This window comes from Nestor notabilis, unplaced genomic scaffold, assembly GCF_000696875.1.
Source record: "Nestor notabilis isolate BGI_N333 unplaced genomic scaffold, ASM69687v1 scaffold2218, whole genome shotgun sequence".
In the NCBI taxonomy this organism is placed as follows: domain Eukaryota; kingdom Metazoa; phylum Chordata; class Aves; order Psittaciformes; family Psittacidae; genus Nestor; species Nestor notabilis.
In genome coordinates this window covers 257,588-260,301 of record NW_009938551.1, presented here as the reverse complement: position 1 = coordinate 260,301, position 2,714 = coordinate 257,588, and the positions used below count along the sequence as shown (strand labels likewise).

At 47.1% G+C, this 2,714-nt stretch overlaps 1 protein-coding gene across 1 annotated transcript in view; it reads right to left on the bottom strand.

Moving 5' to 3' along the window:
* Positions 1-1,655: 1,655 nt before the first annotated feature.
* The window catches only part of LOC104409489 (phospholipid-transporting ATPase ID-like), a 96,988-nt gene continuing 95,929 nt past the window's right edge, over positions 1,656-2,714 (bottom strand). Inside the window, exon 27 of the mRNA XM_010019366.1 lies at positions 1,656-1,877. Coding sequence (XP_010017668.1) covers positions 1,656-1,877 — 222 coding nt within the window. The remainder of the gene's footprint in view (positions 1,878-2,714) is intronic.

The following is a 2,714-nucleotide window of genomic DNA, read 5'->3' as shown; positions in this document are numbered from 1 at the left end:
CCCCCCCCCAAAACCACAACCCAATTCAGAACAAGGAAGGAGTCTAAATTCGTATAAAAGAGCCGAAAAAAATAAAACCCCAGCTAACGCTGCTTACTCCTCTGCACATAAAAGCTCCATTTAGACAGCTCAGCAGTGCTGGCAGGACAAGCTCTCACACTGACACGCTGTCCTTCCACCCAGTAACCCCGCTGATGATGGACGTGGTATAACAAAACAGCGAGCAAAGCCCAGTCCCTCAAGATCGCCCTGCATTTGGCTGCGTTTGTGCACCCCAGGTCCCTCTGCTGGCAGTCAGACTGACAGCATTTCCAGCTCTCTACACTCATGACTGACAAACTGTTCCTGAATAAAATACTAGCCAGCACACAGAGGCTCTGCAGAGGCTCCTGAGCCCTCACTGGGTTCCTCTGACACTCCACCACACAGCTCATCAGGGAGGATGAAGGAGTCACCAGGTCATGCTTCAACCCTTATGCTGAGCCACAGCACCAGTGGAGGACGGGGAGGGGTAAAGGGCAGGACACGCTGCACTAGCCATGAAATAGCATCTCTGCCTCTGATACTGCTTGTGTGATCTCCACCGAGTCAGACGTGCATGTGCCTCAGTCTGTAATGGTGGGAGAGACACCCGGTGCTGGCAGCTTAGATGAACCCTAATCATGACACGGGCTTCTCAGGGCCAGGCTTTATAACCTGATGGGAGGCTGAGATGTTTCTGCCCTTATCTAAAGTCTAAATGAAATGGCTGGTGACCTGCTACAGAACCTGAGAGGGCTCTGAGGACAATGATGTTTTGCAAGAGCAGATTTGCAATGCAGATGAAAACAGGGCAGGCTGATGAATGTCAAGTCCTTGTCCCTTGACCAACTAAGGGTTTCTCTAAGCAATTCCCAACTGCAGATGCAGGAAGAGGGTGGTGCTTGGGCACTGGCCATCTCTTGAGAAATTGGATTAACCATTAGTTTGGAAAGAGGGTATTTGCAGCTTGTGACTTCCAAAGTGTTTGTGTACAGTTAAAAGGTCACAAATTACACATATTACATATATTACTCGGGGGTTGTGTGTCTGGACCTAAGGCACGCCTGGGGTCAATACTGTCACCCCAGTGATATGGCCCAGAGCAGATTCATGATAGAAACAAAGGCACGTGGATAAGAAAGACATCACCAATTCAGCCTTTTCCTCAGCTTGGACTTCTCTTTGCTCTGAGGTATGTAGTTAAAGGAAGAAAAGCATAAAATAATTGTTATGAACAATCCGAGGGAGTAGAGTTGCCTCCTGCAGCACGTTCTCTCTTGTTCCAGAGAGGACCTCTGGGATACCTCTAATAGCTCTAATGCACCCTGCCTGCATTCCCTTGGCAGGAGCACACATCTTTGGAGGAGAAGCTGGAGTCAGAGGGTGAAGCTGGGTGAAAGGAAAGGCCCGAGGTCTTGATTTGGTAGCCTGGAAGGCAGAACTCTGGGCAGCCACTGGCTCAGAGCTTTGCAGGGAGCACAGCCCCCTCTCCTGACAGCCTTTCGCTTTGGTTTGCTTCGGTTTTTTTGGTGTTTTTTTTTGGTTTTTTTTTTTTCTGTGTTCCTTTTGGTTTGGGTTTTTTGTTTGTTTTTTGGTTTTTTTGGTGGTTTGTTTTGGTTTGATTTGAGGTTTTTTTACAGTCCTTTGTGTTTATGTTTGTCACTATTTGGTGAAAATGTTCCTGTCGTGGCAAAAGGTGATTTTGGCCGCATGTTTCTCCCAGACATAATGAGTGCTCCAAAGCCGTGCTGGTGGGCAAAGGCATAGCCAGAGCGGCGGGTGCTGGTCCGACGCAGGCGTCTCCTGGGGGAGGGTGGAGGTGGTCGCTTTTTGGCTTCTTTGATCTTGAGCAGGACCTGAAATCAGAAAATAAGATGGAAAAAGTGGGAAGAGCATCATTATTCACAAGCACAGTAAAAGAGGAGAAAAGAAAGGGAAAGAGAAACAGGGGTCCAAAGCCAAAACTGATGGACAAAACAGGAGGAGTTGCAAAGCTGGAAATGAACTGGCAGCCTGGTAAAAGGAAAAGGCAATCTTAGTCTAAAAGACGTAACTGGGGTGTCATCTTTAAGTCATGGGTGGAGATGATTTCAGTTTGTTGTTCCTTACAGATTTCTGATGCCTCAGTTGGGGTATTACTGCAGTTCTTTTAGGCTCTTCAGAGCAGTAACCTGAAATGTTGAAGTCCTCTCACCAATAGATGGAAGTCCAGAAAACAAATAAGGAAACATTTGAGAATTTGCTTATTTAGTCTCGAAAATAGCTGACTAAAGAGGATCTCTGGTACATAAGAGCTTTGTACGATGAGAATGGTGATGAATAGATTCTCATATTCCTTGGGAGAAGGGAAAGAAATAATGCACTTTTTTTGCAGGTAGTGCTATCTCTGGTGGCCACGAAGATCATCCGTAGACAATCATCTTTTCAGAAAGGGGCTGTCAAAGGCATGAGGCCAATAGAGAGTACCAGTGGCTCATCAGAATCCACAGATGCCAGACCCCTGTGCTTCATGCTTGGGATAGTGGCAGTTGTAGGTAATTGGCCTCTCTAAATATCAGATCTCTGTTTAAGTTCATAGAATCACAAAGTAGTTTCTGTTGGAAGGAACCTTAAAGCTCATCCAGTTCCAACCCCCTGTCACGGGCAGGGACACCTTCCGCTAGAGCAGGTTGCTCCAAGCCCCTTTGTCCAAC